At 37.7% G+C, this 17,057-nt stretch overlaps 1 protein-coding gene across 1 annotated transcript in view; it reads right to left on the bottom strand.

The window, feature by feature from the left end:
* Positions 1 to 1,327: 1,327 nt before the first annotated feature.
* SCML2 (Scm polycomb group protein like 2) overlaps positions 1,328 to 17,057 on the bottom strand; it is a 121,401-nt gene continuing 105,671 nt past the window's right edge. Inside the window, exons 12-15 of the mRNA XM_019956407.2 lie at positions 8,744 to 8,857; positions 7,802 to 8,056; positions 4,250 to 4,407; positions 1,328 to 3,151 (exon numbers count right to left, since the gene is read on the bottom strand). Coding sequence (XP_019811966.2) covers positions 3,023 to 3,151; positions 4,250 to 4,407; positions 7,802 to 8,056; positions 8,744 to 8,857 — 656 coding nt within the window. The 3' untranslated portion in view covers positions 1,328 to 3,022. The remainder of the gene's footprint in view (positions 3,152 to 4,249; positions 4,408 to 7,801; positions 8,057 to 8,743; positions 8,858 to 17,057) is intronic.

Below are 17,057 nucleotides of genomic sequence, written 5' to 3'. Positions count from 1 at the left end.
ATGGATGTGAGAGTTGGACTATAAAGAAAGCTGAGCGCAGAAGAATTGATGCTTTTGAACCGTGGTGTTGGAGAAGACTCTTGAGAGTCCCTTGGACTGCAAGGAGTTCAAACCAGTCAATCCTAAAGGAAATCAGTCCTGAATATTCATTGGAAGGACTGATGCTGAAGCTGAAACTCCAATACTTTGGCCACCTAATGCGAAGAATTAACTCACTGGAAAAGCCCCTGATGCCAGGAAAGATTGAAGGCGGGAGCAGAAGGGGACAACAGAGGATGAGCTGGTTGAATGGCATCACCGACTTGATGGACAAGAGTTTGAGTAAGCTCCAGGAGTTGGTGATGGACAGGGAAGCACGGCGTGCAGCAGTCCATGGGTTCACAAAGAGTGAAACTTGACTCAGCAACTGAACTGAACTGATGGCTTTTTTATGCTTATAGAGATAGTCCCAATTTAGAGTCTGAGAAATTCTACTCTGGACCATGTACTATAAGACTCTCCAATCATAGAAGTTACAAAGACAAAAATCAGAAAGCAAATGCTCGATGTGTCCAGAGGGCTTTGGTGCTCAAGTTGCAGAGTCCTGCTCCTTACAGGAGGTTGAAGGATGGACTGAGAGGGAAAACTAGAGCACAGATTAATTAATTAAGTTCACAGGTAAACCACGCTAACATGGCATGATAGTCCCTGGACAAAAATTTACAAACCACACAGTGAAAATTGACACCCGCTACTCCAGTTACTTGAGATTATCATCCCTGGAGCCTCAGCTGGGGCCTGGTCATCTCCAATGAACAGTGATAAGTTTCTGGATTCCAAGGCACCAGCTCCTGGGACAGGTGGGCTGAGGGATCGAATCTTGAAGGTGATTCAACCACAACCCTGAGCCTCCAGGGCTTTTCCAGCACATAAGTTGGGAGAGTTGAAGGCTGAGTAGCAGTATAGCTTCTGGCCCCCAGCAGCAAAAGCACAGCCATAAAAAAAAAAGCACAGGTCATAAACTCTGGTGAGATGAGGGATCTGGGGGGCACTGCCATTTTCTAGCATGCTTGCATCATCACCAAAGTAACAAAAGCTTTGAGTACAGATAAAGCTCATTGATTTAACTTCTTACTGCCTCCCTGGAGTCTCATTTAAGGCCCTTGCAAAAGATAAGCCCTTTGCTCCTAAGAATCTGTTTACCAGTAGAATTAGGCCAAGTGCTAAAACCAAGTATTTAGACACATAAAAACACAAACTTACTAGAGTACTTCTTTTTCAACTGTAACTGATTCATACATTAATATGATGTGGTAAAAGCAAGTAAAATCAAATCTGAGGCTTCACATTAACTGAGGTTATTTAACTTTATTATATTTTAAAATCTGAAGACTGTAAAACAGTATTTATACAAACACCTGAGGACTGTTTAACTGGGCACAGCATCTTCACACAAACAATTTGAGAGAAGACAGTTTAAATTAGAATTTTTGTCTTAAAACACAAAGTGAATAACATAGATGAAACCACCCTTTAAATAGTAGCATTCTCATATAAAGTACATTTGGTTTTCTAAAAAAGAAAATGTACATTCTTGCCCCTGGTGTACATTTTATTGGCATTTATAACAAATGGCTAATACTTTTAGCACAGATTCTCATAGCTTATAAACATTACACCAAAGTTGTACAAAGTAATAACAATTAACATATAGCACCATTTCCCCTCAAAAGTTCTAACTTTAAAAATAAAACCCAAAACGATAAGTCAGAATTAATGCATCTTCCAAAATTTAGCAGAATAAATGGCTCAGAACTAAGCAAATTAACTAACAACATTGCATAGGACAGAGAACTTCCCTGTATGGAAACCAATCTGTGGATTGTTTCTTATCCCCTGAAGACTAAGATGAGAGGTACTAGTGATAGCAAATGATGCAAATATTTTTTCAGAATAAAAACATCCAACTATATAAATAGTTCACCATTACCTCTGTGGCAATGCAAAGTGCCATATTAAATTCAAAAAGAACAGGTTAACTTGTTTGAATACCTACAAGTATAGAATAATATATAAATACAGTATTGAATTCATATGAGGAATAAACATAGACAATAAAATATATATATTTTAAAATTTGGGCACAGGTGTCTTCATGTAAGGGCTTTCCTGATAGCTAAGTTGGTAAAGACTTCGCCTGCAATGCAGGAGACCCCGGTTCGATTCTTGGGTTGGGAACATCCACTGGAGAAGGGATAGTCTTCTTCATATAAAGATGTGGGAAAGAATCCCAAGTTAAATGTCTAAGCTTGGAGAAAATATGTAAAGTTTAGAAATAACAGGTATTTCATTGAAAAAATTTAATTGGACTCCATCAAACCACCCTTGTAGTATAATATCTCCTGCATAGAACAACTACTCTATAATTGTTCAAAATTCATCAAAAACTGATAAAAACACTTTAAGAAAGTTTATAAGCTTGTTTTTTCTTTAAATATTAACAAATACAACATATAGAGAAATAGTAACAAAAGGAAGATAATTTATATGGCTATTCCCTTTCGGGAAATTGATAGAACACGAACAGAACATTGCAGTAACAGACAAAGTATTTGAGAAAGAGATGATATCTATAGTTGCATCTTTAAATTCTCTTCTAAGGAAAACTTCGCGTGAATTTCATTAGAGAGCCTGTCAGTCCCTGATACTTTCCCCTTTGGGATTTAGCTGTTTTGGTTTTACATATATACATTAACCAAAATCAAAGGTGTTTCTTTGTTTCCTGCATGAAGTGTATTTGTAAACTCTACAATAAAATAATAAACAGATAAAGAACTGCCAATTTGAATATGCTAATACTAACATGTTAATGGCTTTTAAAGAAGTAGACCGGACTTATAATAGAGTTCTGCAATTCTGGATAAAATGTAGTTTTAGAGGAACTGTCTACAAAACAAAAATTGCTATGAGAATAAAAATACTTTTACATTAAAAGTTATCAAAACAACTGAAAATTATGTCTAATCTAAACTTATATATTTTTTCAATTATATTTTCCTTCTTTAAGTTTTTCAATATAATAACATAACTTTAAGGCTGGCCCCAATTTCAGCCCCATATACTTCATAATCACATCACTTTTGAGTAGTAGCAGAGCCTTCCCATCAATTTCCTACAGAGAGAAATAAATTATAATTATTAGCACTGATTTCACATTTTGTCAAGTTACTTACATATAAGAACATGTAAATAGAGAGTAGCTGTACATTCTCAATATATATTCTCTGAATATGCATTTATTATTAAAAACTATTAAAAACATAACTTATGTGAAACATCATTTGAACATTTCTAAATTCACTTCAAATTTTAAGAAAAAGTAAACTTAACCTAGTATCTTTGAAGAATGGCCTTTAGCATCAAACTATCTGATTTTAAAAACTATGTGTTGAATATAATACCACATATCTATGACAAATGGTAGATAGAAAACTATGAATTGTAGAAATGAATTTCAGACAGTCATTAACTTTCTTAGAAAGGCTGGGAATGTATGTCAGCATTAATGCAAACTGTAAATGTGCTAAACGGTGTTGTCTTTATGTTGAAAGCTATTCACTTAATTATGTGAAGCTAATTAGATGCTAAAACATATTACTGATTTTCTTACAATATGAAAAAGGATACAAAAGGATACATTTGGTCATGAATTTGATATGTCAGAAAAGACTATAAACATTATTTAACAGACACAAGGTATCCTCCTAATACTATTTATTTGCTTAATAAAACAATTTATGTTTTGGAAGTATGTTTGATTTTCCTGAGTTCCTATTTAAAATAAAGCTGCACTTAATCTTATACAGTTAATGGATTCATCGGGCATCATAAGAAGGACACCATGTTATAAAGGTGGTCATTCCCTCCTACTCACAATCCCAGGGCCAAGCAGGGAGCAGGTGGGGAGGAGGATCTTTGTAGCTGGTCTTACAAACAAGAATACACCTGAGAGTGGCCATGCTGAATCATCTTCTCTTGAGAACTCAAAGACGTGTAAGTATGTTAGGGACTTGGGTACCCATTTAAAGCACAGATCCAGCCTCTATCCTTTAAGGATCTAACTTTGGGCAAAGTGAACTCTCTCAAATATGGGAAAATCAGTTGATAGGGTTCCCCCACCATCCACACTAATCAGTAACCAACTGAAGGGCCTGCAGAGAGATAATTCAAACTCATTACATTAGGAAAACTGGATCAAAAGATACATTACATGTTGCCTGAAGAGGTCAGCAAGGGGGCCTGACTTCTGAGGATCTTTATGTTTCATAAACTGTATCACTTCATCCACAGACCAGGTTTCAGGGTCCTTAGAGAAGCCTTGCTTCAGGACACTGGGGTCAGGTACAGCTATATAACTTGGAGCTTCAACTGGGGGGGAAAAAGACAAATCATACTTGACCTGATCATTATCCTGAAAGAAAAGATGTTAAGCAAGGAATAATTTTATCATTCCTGGAATGTTCTGTGAAGTACCCCAGCATGGACCCAGGATTTCAAAGGTAAAATTTAGTGAAAGCCTAGATAAAGATGACCTGAGGATAGCTACCCAAGAATGTCCCACTTGACCTCCTCCAAACAACAAAAGCAACTTCAGAATGTACCCTAGAGTTTCAAAGATCATGATACAGACCAAACAATCCAAGGCCTCTTTGACCACAGGCAAATACAGAAAAAGACCTGTAACTTAGGTTAAATCAAGGTTAATCTAAGCTAACCTATTGCTCCCTTCCTTTAAGTATTTTGAAGAATTTCTCTCAATCTTCCTCCTCTTGAGAAGACTCAAGATTAGGTTTGAGTCTTTTACTAGGTAATTGCAATGAAAATCCAAAAAATTTAGAGTTTTATAATTGTTTTAATTCACTTTAATCAATAAATTTTCAATAAACCATATTATCTCTTGAGAACCAAATTAGTTCTTTCACTGAATCTGTCCCATGTATTCAATAAAGATTATTTTTAGCATCAATTTATTCTTTAAACTCCTGTCTCTCAAGGCTTAAATGCTTACTTGAATTTTGAAGAAAACAAGATTATTTTGTACTTAGGTCAGAAGCAACTTTAACATTATACGGAATACCTCTTTCAAATTTTACTGCATAGTGATAGATATTTTGGTTGAAGGTTTATATATTTAAAAAGAAATCAAAACATGAAATAATTTAAGTGCTCATACCTCAAAAAGTTATAGTTTTGCTATTCACTAAGTTGTACTCAAAATTTCTTTCTGTCCAGACACATATTCGTTTCCTTAACCAGAGTGCCTGACTCTCTAAAGTTAGTATACGATAACAGAAGTGGGTTTGGTGCTTTGCTAGGAAGATTTGTTTCTCTAAACAAAGACCATCAACACAAATTTGATCTTTTTGTGTGTGTGAATTACCCAAAAGTGAACATTTTCTTTCCTGTCATCTGTGCTCTAGCCATTTTAGGGAGAAGTATTCTGGGTATTCACCCAAGGAAAGGGCAAAGAAAACAGAAGATGTAAGAACTTGCAATGGTAAATTTTTGGTGTAGCTTAGAATTTTATATATTTTCTTTTTAAATATTATAACTTTGATGTGAAATAAAAATTCTTTACTAAAATCTATCCTACTTTCTCCTTGAGAAAGAAATGGCAACCCACTCCAGTACCCTTGCATGGAAAATCCCATGGACAGAGGAACTGGTAGGCTATACAGCCCATGGGGGTCGCAAAGAGTCGGACATGACTGAGTGACTTCACTTCACTCACATCCTACTTTCTACTTGTCAGAAATAAAAATGGTGGTCTACCAAGAAACGCTGCTAGGTTGTATCAACTCGAGTAAAAGTGATGATGATACAGACCACGTCATGCCTGAGGCAGTCTAACAATTCAGACAGAAAAGTCTTTTCCTTTAACTCAAGAAAGACTCAATTTAATATTTAAAAAATTACTGGCAAAGCTAATCATACCTCTAAATTAACATATATTTGTGGGATTTTTTGTTTCTGTCATCAGAATCTGGTATGGGTTATGTCTTAATGTAAAAATAGGATTTCTGGTATAAAATTATAATTTTGTATTAAAAATAAAACAGCTATGAGCCCACCTATCTCTAATCTACCATGGAAAAATACTTTAATTGGGCCCATATCTTCAAGACAATCAGAGAAGGTTATAAACATTACATTAGTAGTATTATTCACATAATTATATGAAAAATAATTAAAGTCCAGTCACACTCTTCTCCTTAATGGCTCTGTCTTATATACACTAGGCGATCAGTAAATATTTCTGGTATAAATGAAATGAAAGTGACTTGATTTTATCCCAGATGATACTGAATTTCTTTCATTTAATAAAAATCAACAATTTGTTTCATTCAAATATTGGGGTGGGGCAGGGCAGGAGGTTGTGTGAGCATCATCAGAAATAAAGGTAGACTCAGCTGTAAGTAACAGTTCCAACACCTTAAAGAAAATAAAGTGAAATGCTTACCTATTCTCTGAAGTTGTACATACAGCCTTGGAGTCAGAGTGCCTGGACTGGCCAAGCCACTTTCTAGTTGGGAGACCTTAGTTAAGCGACTTCTCAGATTTCTCACCTGAAAATGTTTACCACCACCTACATCTCGAGAAACTGTTGTAAATATGTAATGCATGAAGCAATGTAAAATATTATGTGCTGGCACATAATATCAGATGGTAATGAAGATGATGATGAGTTTATTACTATTAAGTAACGTTATTACTATTAAGTCTTTCCACACCTAGGAAGACTAGAAGCTGGCATCCTCAAACCCCAAAACAGGCTACTTTGGCATGGTAGTGTTAGATATACATTTGGAAGTGAGATTCAGCATTAGAAGTAACCTTTAGAGCATTCTTCTAAGAAGGCCTATCTTCATAAGCTCATATAGTGAAAATATCTAAAAACTTACAATACACTACCCTTTTATAAAATGAACACCTATCTTTAGATTCTTTACAAAAATCACTCCAAACCCAGGGACAATCTATATGGGGTATATGAGATGGGAGTGACAATATTAAATGTGTCACAGCATGTGTACAGATGATATCCATGATAAAAGACAAGGGAGTGAGTTGATTCCTACTTCCTTTATTCCTCAACCTTGCCTAAATGCCTATCTGGTGAAAAAAGACAAAACACTTATTCCCTCCACCCCAACATCCTTAATCTTTAAAAGGGTACAGGATAGAGCTATCTTTGCACGTGGAAGGCTGTTCTGGCTCTTTCTAAATGAGTGGTAGGATGCTGTACAGTTTATACACATCATGTTCTCCTGGTCGGTGTGAGGGAATGACTGAGAGTGTGGAAAACAGGGAAATGGCTGCAGCAACAGGATGCCAGAGCCTAGATCTGGGAGCCAAGTACAGGCTGGGGCCAGGAAAGGTCTCAAGAGGGACAAGGAAGGGAGCACATCAGAATGAAGAGGGAGTGCATCCTTCCAGGCCTCAGAGTCATACGAGGTTTGTGAGTCCAGACAGTATCCAAGGAAATGAGAAACTACAATGGAATGAAAACCAATAAAATAAAGAAGTCTCTATCAGAAACATGATTGGTGATCCAGATCCCCAGAAACAGTTCTGTAATGCCATGAGGATTAGATCATCTGCAGCAGCTTGGCCCTGACAATGATGTGAAGGGGAGGACTCTTACCTCCTCAATTTTGACAATTTCTTCAATGTGATAAACTCTCAGGGGATGATGTGGGGCATAGGAACCTTAAGGGGAAAGACAAACCCATCAGACGAGAATCATTGTTTTGGAAAATACCTTCACTTTCCCTCTGCACTTCCAATTCAACTTCAAGCTGACTACTCTTGATAGGTGATTTGGTCTCCACTACTTTGAGGCTTGAGGTGCATGGCATACTTTGAGAACCATTCATGGAGACTGGAGTATGAGTGCTTATAGGATTTTTTCTGGCAGGACTCAAAGAATTTGCTGAACTAAGTGGTGACTTCTTGGACTCTTCAGAAAGCTTTTCCTTTTTGGCCATGCCATCTTCCTCAGAAGGTAATACTTCCTCTACAAGAAAAAAAAAAAAAATACGAAGGCAATAAGAAAAAAGACAGAGGCAATTATCTTCAACAGACTTACAGTTTGAATACTACTAAAATGTCAAAAATCCCCTAAATTGGCAACAATAGTTTACTTAAGCCATGGTGTAATGAACTACAAACCTCTAACACAAAGCACATGGCTATCCCCTTCTTGATTTCACTGTCCTGAAATCCAAATTGATTCTAATGACATCATCTATTTTTCTCATAAATAACCTTTGCCAGTCTTGCCACCAAGACTATGAACACTTCACTAAAACATTTATTTTTACAAATACAGTTCTTACACAATTGGTTTCTAACATTTGCTTACTACCTGGGCACTTAAAAAAAAAAAAAAAAAAAACCTTCACTGGAGAAATGTTTTAGGTTTTTCTATTCCTCTTTCTATAAAGCTTTTGCAATACAAAGCTGAATGGGAATTGCTGCTATAATTGTTTTTCTTTAATCTAAGGAGAAATGACAACTGTGCATTTCTTAAGGGAATGAAGTGCTCAACAAAGCTGCCAAAGTAATAAATAGCTAACTGCCAAACGGATTTGGCAGTTGGGAAATATACTCCCCTATTCCCAACACCAACACTCAACAGCATACATAAGTGATAGCAGAATGACTTTTCTTTCCAATCTTGCAACATGTAACTACTGTTTACCTTCAGAGGGATGCACTATTATTTTGGGTTGCTTAGGAGAGAGAGGAGCAACATAAGGCAAAGGTTGTTCAGAAGGTCGTTTGGTGATTTTCTTTTCCATTATATCTTCTTCTACTGTTTTCAAAAAAAGAGATGTCTGTTTTAACTAATTAATATACTTAGGCATTTTCATATCAACAGCATAAAACACTTCTTTGTATATCATTTGTCTACATAACTTGATCAATAATCATTTGTTTATGAACAAGATGTGCTCATTTCATCCTATTAAATATTTCAGTGATATACAAGGGTTAAAACCATTATATCCAGGCTTCACTTATTCTAGGGTCATCATATTTTTCTAACTCTCTCAGGCAGCAGTGAGGCAACTAAAAAGGCCTGAGAAAATTGCTCCCATGAACAAAAAAGTTTAAGAATTCAGAGAAGTTAGAGTAGATAGAGTACAAAGAACACTCCATTTTATAGGTAACAATCCTGGCCTAGGGCTACTCTTAAAACAATTCTACTGCTTACTTATCATTCAACCAAATGCATTTCTTCTTAAAAGACCATTCTTTAAGGCATAATCCTAAAATGAATCAATATTTTGATTTAATCTCCAACTAAAAGGAAAAATAAAGTACAATAAAAATCTATAAAGTAGGATAATAGATCTTCAGAAAGGAGACAGACTGCAATGACAAAGTACCAAAGTCAAACTTCATCTAGTTAAAAATGGCTAAGGGTCAGGCATGTCCCTTAAAATCCTCTGATAAGTAATTTTAAACCATCCTGTTACTGACTGATTACGAATGAGTCTAAAAGCGTTCTTGACTTTTGATTTTATTTTTAATCATCAACTATAAAAATCAACAGCCAAAACATATTTCAGTGAATAAGACGTATTTCTACAATAAGGACTGTTAAATTCTAAGAAAAGAAATAACTGACTTTTTTCATACCAATTTACTGATACAGAAAATTTGAACACTAAAGTATACAGTTTCTACAGTTTTCTATAGGTATTTACTTCAGAATTATAGCAAGAGCAGAAAAATTCTTTACTTACCTTTTATGTACAACATTATAATACTTTATGAAGCTAGTATATGGTCTACTATCTGGGATTGATACAAACATAAAACTGATTCTTGACTTCTGTTTCTGGGTACTGTAGTAAGCTAAGGCATGAAACTGTTCTTGCAGAGTAATTAGAAAAAGCCAGATAATTTACAAAGTACTTTAAAAGTCATCATAGAGAGGCACTTCCAAGATGACTGATTAAGGACTTTCCATTCTTTCATAAAACTAATGACAGCACTGGCAAAATCAACTTCTTCAAAACTCTGGATGTTAACAAAAGGCTTAAGTGAGTGAAAGCCACTCAGTCATGTCTGACTTTTCTGACCCCATGGACTATAGCCTGCCAGGCTCCTCTGTCCATGGAATTCTCCAGGCCAGAATACTGGAATGGGTAGCCATTCCCTTCTCCAGGGGATCGTCCCAACCCAGGAATCCAGCCCAGGTCTCCTGCATTGCAGGCGATTCTTTACTGTCTGAGCCACCAGGGAAGCCCAAGAATACTGGAATGGTTAGCCTATCCCTTCTTCAGGGGATACAACAACCAAAAAAGCGTTTATTCAAGAAAAATGGCTGAATATCAGAACAACAAATTCTGACATTTTAGCTTCCCCCATCTTAATCTCAGTTTTTCAGCAGTTTTGCAAACCAATAGCTTCGCAACTAAAGTAGCTGTGAAAGCCAGCAGCCTAACACTGGAAGGGGCACAAAGCATTTGGAATTCTACAAAAGCTTCACCCTCAGAGAACTGTCTCTGAAAACCTCTGATCTCTGGGTTTGTTTTATTTGACCTAAATCAGAGGCTGCTCTGTGTGAACAGTCCTATCTCCAAAGCACTGGTCAAAAATTAAACCAAATCAAAACCAAAAAACCACGACAGTGGCAAATGTTTAGTGGTGAAGCTCTCTAAGGCAGGATTATCAGTTGGGGCTGACAAAAAGCTTGACCAAAAGAACGGGAGAATGAGATGTCCATTAGGACACTTAGAAAAGCACTGAGATATTCCTGCAAATCTGTAAGGCCGTATGTATGTGCATGGCTTTATGAATGCCTAGGGAAGACTTTGGAAGGCCCTAATCTTTCATTTCTTGACAACTATGAAGCGCTGCAAGGAATGTTGAAGGTAAGTTTCAACACACCAAAAAAAAACCCTTGACAAAGGCTGGAAGATATACTGGTTCTGGGCACTTAGGAAAATCCCTGTACAATCACTAGCTGACCACTAAGGTCATAGTAAACACCCTCTTCCAACAACACAAGAGAAGACTCTACACATGGACATTACCAGATGGTCAAAAGCAAAATCAGATTGATTATATTCTTTGCAGCCAAAGATGGAGAGACTCTATACAGTCAGCAAAAACAAAACCGGAAGCCGACTGTGGCTCAGATCATGAACACCTTACTGCCAAATTCAAACTGAAATTAAAGAAAGTGGGGAAAACCACTAGACCATTCAGGTATGACCTAAATCAAATCCCTTATGATTATACAGTGGAAGTGTCAAATAGATTAGACACTAAGGGACTAGATCTGATAGACAGAGTGCCTGATGAACTATGGACTGAGGTTTGTGACATTCTACAGGAGACAGGGATCAAGACCATCCACAAGGAAAAGAAATGCAAAAAAGTAAAATGGCTGTCTGAGGAGGCCTTACAAATAGCTGTGAAAAGAAGAGAAGCAAAAAGCAAAGGAGAAAAAGAAAGATATAAGCATCTGAATGCAGAGTTCCAAAGAATAGCAAGGAGAGATAAGAAACCCTTCTTCAGCAATTACTGCAAAGAAATAGAGGAAAACAACAGAATGGGAAAGACTAGAGATCTCTTCAATAAAATTAGAAATACCAAGGGAACATTTCGTGCAAAGATGGACTCGATAAAGGACAGAAATGGTAGGGACCTAACAGAAGCAGAAGATATTAAGAAGAGGTGGCAAGAATACACAGAAAACTGTACAAAAAAGATCTTCACAACACACATAATCCTGATGGTGTGATCACTCACCTAGAGCCAGACATCCTGGAATGTGAGGTCAAGTGGGCCTTAGAAAGCATCACTACAAACAAAGCTAGTGGAGGTGATGGAATTCCAGTGGGGCTCTTTCAAATCGTGAAAGATGATGCTGTGAAAGTGCTACACTTAATATCCCAGCAAATTTGGAAAACTCAGCAGTGGCCACAGGACTGGAAAAGGTCACATTTCATTCCAATCCCAAAGAAAGACAATGCCAAAGAATGCTCAAAATACCAGACAATTGCACTCATCTCACACGCTAGTAAAGTAATGCTCAAAATTCTCCAAGCCAGGCTTCCACAATACGTGAACTGTGAACTTCCAGATGTTCAAGCTGGTTTTAGAAAAGGCAGAGGAACCAGAGATCCAATTGCCAACATCTGCTGGATCATCAAAAAAGCAAGAGAGTTCCAGAAAAACATCTATTTCTGCTTTATTGACTATGCCAAAGCCTTTGACTGTGAGGATCACAATAAACTGTGGAAAATCCTGGAAGAGATGGGAATACCAGACCACCTGACCTGCCTCTTGAGAAACCTATATGCGGGTCAGGAAGCAACAGTTAGAACTGGACATGGAACAACAGACTGGTTCCAAATAGGAAAAGGAGTACGTCAAGGCTGTATATTGTTACCCTGCTTATTTAACTTATATGCAGAGTACATCATGAGAAACGCTGGACGGGAAGAAACACAAGCTGGAATCAAGATTGCCGGGAGAAATATCAATAACCTCAGATATGCAGATGACACCACCCTTATGGCAGAAAGTGAAGAGGAACTAAAAAGCCTTTTGATGAAAGTGAAAGAGGAAATTGAAAAAGTTGGCTTAAAGCTCAACATTCAGAAAACAAAGATCATGGCATCTGGTCCCATCACTTCATGGGAAATACATGGGGAAACAGTGGAAACAGTGTCAGACTTTATTTTTTTGGGCTCCAAAATCACTGCAGATGGTGACTGCAGTCATGAAATTAAAAGATGCTTACTCCTTGGAAGGAAAGTTATGACCAACCTAGACAGCATCTTGAAAAGGAGAGATATTACTTTGCCAACAAAGGTCTGTCTAGTCAAGGCTATGGATTTTCCAGCGGTCATGTATGGATGTGAGAGTTGGACTGTGAAGAAAGCTGAGCACCAAAGAATTGATGTTTTTGAACTGTGGTATTGGAGAAGACTCTTGAGAGTCCATTGGACTGCAAGGAGGTCCAACCAGTCCATCCTAAAGGAGATCAGTCCTGGGTGTTCATTGGCAGGACTGATGCTAAAGCTAAAACTCCAATACTTTGGCCACCTCATGTGAAGAGTTGACTCACTGGAAAAGACCCTGATGCTGGGAGGGATTGGGGGCAGGAGGAGAAGGGGACAACAGAGGTTGAGATGGCTGGATGGCATCACTGACTCGATGCACATGAGTTTGGGTAAACTCCGGGAGTTGATGATGGACAGGAAGGCCTGACATGCTGCAATTCATGGGGTCACAAAGAGTCGGACACCACTGAGCAACTGAACTGAACTGAAGTAACTGAACAGATGTCAGTAGTCACATATAACAAAATTAGCCCATGAAAAGTCATTAAATTAGTCCAATAAAGTCTCTTAAAAATAGAAACATCACCAGCAACAACAGACCCTAAGAAGGAGTAGGGAACCTGATTTTCAGACTTGCTGCATTATATTACTTTTAAATTTCAATTAAAAATTAGGAGACATGCAAAGAAATGGAAAGTATGACCCATACATGGTGGGGGCGGGGGGGGGGCGGTGAGAGTCAACAGAACCTGCCTATGAGAAAGCCCAAACATTGGACTTACCAAGCAAAGATATCAAATCAGTTATTTTATATGTGGACAAAGAACTTTAAAAAAAATCATGTCTAAAGAATTAAAAGAAAGTATAAGAACAATGTCTCACACTATTGATAAAGTGATAAAAAATTATTTAAAAAAGAATCAAATAGAACTTCAAGACTTGAAAAGAGTAATAAATGAAATAAAAAATAATACACTAGGGGGCTCAACAGCAGATCTGAATTATCAGAAGAATCACCAAATTTTGAAAAAGGTCAACTGAAATTAGTCTGAGGAACAGGAAAAAGAAAAGACCATCACAGCACTATAAAGCAATTATCCTCCAGTAAAAAAAAAATTTTTTTAAACATCAATGTAAAACAGGAAATGAGGGTGGTCTTGTCCAATCTGACTCCAAGATTTGAGGAGTTATGCAGTACACAATAGCTGCATAAATCCCATTACTAAGTAACTGTTGTTATTTAAGAATTAAATAAAAATATTTTTCTTCAAAAAAGAAGAAAAAATGAACAGACCTCAGAGACCTGTGGGATATCAAAGATCAAGCAGTACCAAAATACACATAATGAGAAACTCCTGGAAGGAGAAGACAGATAATAAGGAACAGAAAGACTATTTGAAGAAATAATGTCTAAAAGCTTCCCAAATTTAATGAAAACTGTTAATGTGCACAATCCAAAAAATACAAAAGTCTCCAATTATGATAAACTCAAAGATATCCACATCTAGAAAAAAACACAGTCAACCATCAAAAGCAAAAGATGAAAGATGATATTGAAATCAATAACAGAAAAGCAAATCATACATACAAAGGATCCTAAAGAAGACTAGCAACTGACTTCTCATCAGAAACTACAGAGGCTAGAAGGAAGTAGAAATATATTCAAAGCACTGAAACAAAAAGATGGTCAATGAAGAATTATATATCTAGCAAAACTAATCTGTTAAAAATGAAGGAGAAAATAGGAAATTCTCCATAAAGAAAATTTGAGAAAAACTTTCATTTGTCTCATTCCTAGAGAGGTACCCTGTAAGAAACACAGGGGACTCCTTCAAGATGAAATGAAAACAGACAATAACTTAAATCTACATTAGAAAAAAAGAGTACCATTTAAAATGTATAAAATGTAATCTGTATGACAATAATAGCACAACGAAGGGTGCAAGAAATAAAGTTATGCTTCAGCAAAGTTTTTGCTGAAGTTTTAATACCAACCAAATTAAGTTGGTATTAATCCAAACTGAAAAAAAGACCTTCACGACCAAGATGATCACGATGGTATGATCATTCACCTAGAGCCAGATATCCTGGAATGTGAAGTCAAGGAGGCCTTAGAAAGCATCACTACGAACAAACCTAGTGGAGGTGATGGAATTCCAGTTGAGCTGTTTCAATTCCTGAAAGATGATGCTGTGAAAGTGCTGCACTAAATATGCCAGCAAATTTGGAAAACTCAGCAGTGGCCATGGAAAAGGTCAGTTTTCATTCCAATCCCAAAGAAAGGCAATGCCAAAGAATGCTCAAACTATCACACAATTACACTCATCTCAACGCTAGTAAAGTAATGCTCAAAATTCTTCAAGCCAGGCTTTAGCAATACGTGAACCATGAACTTCTGATGTTCAAGCTGGTTTTAGAAAAGGCAGAGGAACCAGAGATCCAATTGCCAATATCTGCTGGATCATCAAAAAAGCAAGAGAGTTCCAGAAAAACATCTATTTCTGCTTTATTGACTATGCCAAAGCCTTTGACTGTGTGGATCACAATAAACTGTGGAAAATTCTGAAAGAGATGGGAATACCAGACCACCTGACCTGCCTCTTGAGAAACCTATATGCAGGTCAGGAAGCAACAGTTAGACATGGAACAACAGACTGGTTCCAAATAGGAAAAGGAGTACGTCAAAGATGTATATTGTCACCCTGTTTATTTAACTTATATGCAGAGTACATCATGAGAAATGCTGGGTTGGAGGAAGCACAAGCTGGAATCAAGACTGCCGGGAGAAATATCAGTAACCTCAGATATGCAGATGACACCATCCTTATGGCAGAAAGTGAAGAGGAACTAAAGAGCCTCTTGATGAAAGTGAAAGAGAAGAGTGAAAAAGTTGGCTTAAAGCTCAACATTCAGAAAATGAAGATCATGGCATCCGGTCCCATCACTTCATGGGAAATAGATGGGGAAACAGGGGAAACAGTGGCTGACTTTATTTTTCTGGGCTCCAAAATCACAGCAGATGGTGATTGCAGCCATGAAAATAAAAGACACTTATTCCTTGGAAGGAAAGTTATGACAAACCTAGATAGCATATTAAAAAGCAGAGACATTACTTTGCCAACAAAGGTCTGCCTAGTCAAGGCTATGGTTTTTCCAGTGGTCATGTATGGATGTGAGAATTGGACTGTGAAGAAAGCTGAGCGCTGAAGAATTGATGCTTTTGAACTGTGGTGTTGGAGAAGACTCTTGAGAGTCCCTTGGACGGCAAGGAGATCCAACCAGTCCATTCTAAAGGAGATCAGCCTGGAGTGTTCTTTCGAAGGAATGACGCTAAAGCTGAAACTCCAGTACTTTGGCCACCTGATGCGAAGAGTTGACTCATTGGAAAAGACTCTGATGCTGGGAGGGATTGGGGGCAGGCATAGAAGGGGACGACAGAGGATGAGATGGCTGGATTGCATCACTGACTCGATGGATGTGGGTGTGAGTGAACTCCAGGAGTTGGTGATGGACAAGGAGGCCTGGCGTGCTGCGATTCATGGGGTCACAAAGAGTCGGACACGACTGAGCAACTGAACTGACTGAATCCAAACTAGACTGTTTTAAATAGAGATGTTAATTTTAATCCCCAAGGCAATTTAAAAAATAACTCAAAATATAGTAGGGCAGTCGCAAGATGGCGGAGGAATAGGACGGGGAGATCACTTTCTCCCCCACAAATTCATCTAAAGATCATTTGAATGCTGAGCAACATCCACAAAACTTGGACACTGGCAGAGGACACCAGTCACCCAGAAAGGCAGCCCATTCTCCTCGAAAGAAGGTAGGACAAAATATAAAAGACAAAAAGAGAGACAAAAGTTAGGGGCCAAGACTTTTCCTGGGGAGAGAGTCATGAAGGAGGAGAAGTTTCCAAACACCAGGAAACCCTCTCACCGGTTGGTCGGTGGGGAGTTTTGGAATCTCAGTTGAGTTCAGTTTGGTCATATCTGACTCTTTGCGACCCCATGAATCGTAGCACACCAGGCCTCCCTGTCCATCACCAACTCCCAGAGTTCACCCAAACTCGTGTGTATCGAGTTGGTGATGCCATCCAGCTATCTCATCTTCTGTCGTCCCCTTCTCCTCCTGCCCCCAATCCCTCCCAGCATCAGAGTCTTTTCCATTGAGTCAACTCTTCGCATGAGGTGGCTAAAGTATTTGCAT

This window comes from Bos indicus, chromosome X (assembly GCF_029378745.1).
Source record: "Bos indicus isolate NIAB-ARS_2022 breed Sahiwal x Tharparkar chromosome X, NIAB-ARS_B.indTharparkar_mat_pri_1.0, whole genome shotgun sequence".
Lineage (NCBI taxonomy): Eukaryota > Metazoa > Chordata > Mammalia > Artiodactyla > Bovidae > Bos > Bos indicus.
Note: the sequence above shows the minus strand (reverse complement) of the source record. Positions and strands in the feature narration are given on the sequence as shown.